The 2,058-nt window shown below is 53.2% G+C and overlaps 2 protein-coding genes across 2 annotated transcripts in view; both read left to right on the top strand.

Moving 5' to 3' along the window:
- The window catches only part of porcn (porcupine O-acyltransferase), a 7,425-nt gene extending 6,057 nt beyond the window's left edge, over positions 1-1,368 (top strand). The window contains 3 exon segments of the mRNA XM_048619932.1: positions 192-292; positions 542-618; positions 1,306-1,368. Of these exon segments, the coding sequence (XP_048475889.1) occupies positions 192-292; positions 542-618; positions 1,306-1,368 (241 nt within the window).
- The window catches only part of ftsj1 (FtsJ RNA 2'-O-methyltransferase 1), a 39,882-nt gene that overhangs the window by 13,129 nt on the left and 24,695 nt on the right, over positions 1-2,058 (top strand). The gene's annotated exons all lie outside the window — the stretch shown is intronic.

Here is a 2,058-nt window from a genome sequence, read left to right as displayed (position 1 = left end):
TGTCGGAGGGTCGGGGCCGAGGGAGCGGGCGTTGTCGGAGGGTCGGGGCCGAGGGAGCGGGCGTTGTCGGAGGGTCGGGGCCGAGGGAGCAGGCGCTGTCGGAGGGTCGGGGCCGAGGGAGCGGGCGCTGTGGGGCAGTCAGTGCTGAGGTTATAGCCCAGGCTTACCCCATGCCGTGTGCCCGGTTGCAGGGATCTGGAAGTGTCCAGGCCTCTGAGTGTGGAGCTCCCTCGGTCCATGGTGCTGGTTGTGACCAACTGGAACGTCCCAATGTCTCGATGGCTCAATTCCTGTAAGTATCACCCTCCGGCCACTTCCCATGCGCCCTCCCTCGCCCCGCTTCACCCCTCACCCCCCTCCCAACCCACACTCCGCCTTGCCCCTTGCTCTCTCCTCTCTCTATCTCCCGTCCCCCGATCCCCATCACCCTGGCCCTATCTTCTCCCTTTCTCCACCATCCCCCCCGCCCTCCCCCTCCCCGGGAGCCCGTGCATGATGTTGTGATCTGCTGTTCGCTAACCTGCTGCCCTCTCCTCCTCAGATGTCTTCATGAGTGCCCTGACCTTGGGCAAGTTCCCAGCCATTCTGGTTACCTATGCTGCTAGTGCCCTCCTCCATGTGAGTATTAACTCCCCGCTAAAAACCCTTTCCTTTACCCTGGCAAGAGGGAGTGAGGGGGAACGGGGTAAAGAACCAGAGGGGGGAGACGGATCGAGGGGNNNAGTGAGGGTCAGTATCAGTGTGTTATGACACCTCTATGTGATAATTAAAACCTCATCCCCCAGAGAAGCTCCCCTCGCTTCTTGAGGAAGTGTGAAAAGTGGCGTAACCTGTCCGTCCCCTCCCAAGCAGTTAGAAAGGAGCTAATATAAAATGAACTCCTGACAGTCACTCTACAATCGACAAATATCAATTTATTTATCAAACAGTTAGCAAATTAACAGAACTATTAATAAACCGAACAATTCCCCTTCAAACTACTAATCATCCCTGAGTAAAACAAAATTCTAATGGTATGCTGTCCCAAAAGATTAAAGTACCCCTTATGTAAACCGAATTGATAAAAGAAAATTAAAGCTTAATCTCCCAATTACAGCCAGGATAAGTCTTCCGGAATTGTTCTTTGCCTTCTCCGCTGTCCTCCAGTCAGGAACACCTTCCTCCGTCGAAATCCTGTGTCAGGAACGTTAGCTAAAAGTGCCATAGTGCCTTTATTTAGACGGAGCTTACTCTGAGAGCTTAGAGATTTCAGTGAGAACCAGTGATTTTCTCTTTCTTGAGAGCTGATGGCTGTTCTCTTTACAGATGGCAGTTTGCTCTCGCCCCGATGTTCAAATGCCCTCTTCTTTTATACCCCTGATGACCTAGGATTAGTCTGAAGTTGTCAAAGCCATCCGATTTAAATTTAATAGTGTGAGCGTGTGTGCACGCGCGCCCGTACCCTAGTGAGAGTCAGCGTGCGCGTGTGTGTGTAATGAAGAGCTGTAATCCTTTTCTCTCTCTTTCCTTCCCCAACCTCCCCCCCGCCTCCCAGAATATCTTGGTCCATCTGATCAACCTCCTGTTTGGTTTGCTCAGTGTTTTCTACCTCACGTACCTGGGATCGTTCTTTGACATTGACGTTGAGGAGGAGGTGGAGGAAGAGGTAGGTTAGCGAGGCACACTGTCCTCCCTGTCCCCAGCGTTGATCCCCACATCCCCCCCCCCCCAAATTCATACACCCGCTGACTTTTACTGTGGGCACACCTTGCTCAGGTTGGCATTGTCTGAACTGAGCGTACGGACGGTCTCCTCCTCCTGAGGAACAGCCAGCTATTTGGCAAGGTGGGGCTTCAATAGTCACCACCTTTGCCCGATGCCATGTCCCAAAAGGGGTTGGGGGGGTGCTAGGTGGGGTGATGGGCTGAGGGGCTGAGGGGCTAGCTGTAAGATGACAGACACACACAGACACAGACACTCACACTCACTCTCTCTCACACACTCACACAGACACTCACACAGACACAGACACACGCACACACACTCATACACACACGCACACACACTCATACACACACA

This window comes from Rhincodon typus, chromosome 44 (genome assembly GCF_021869965.1).
Source record: "Rhincodon typus isolate 14 chromosome 44, sRhiTyp1.1, whole genome shotgun sequence".
NCBI lineage: Eukaryota > Metazoa > Chordata > Chondrichthyes > Orectolobiformes > Rhincodontidae > Rhincodon > Rhincodon typus.
Note: the sequence above shows the minus strand (reverse complement) of the source record. Positions and strands in the feature narration are given on the sequence as shown.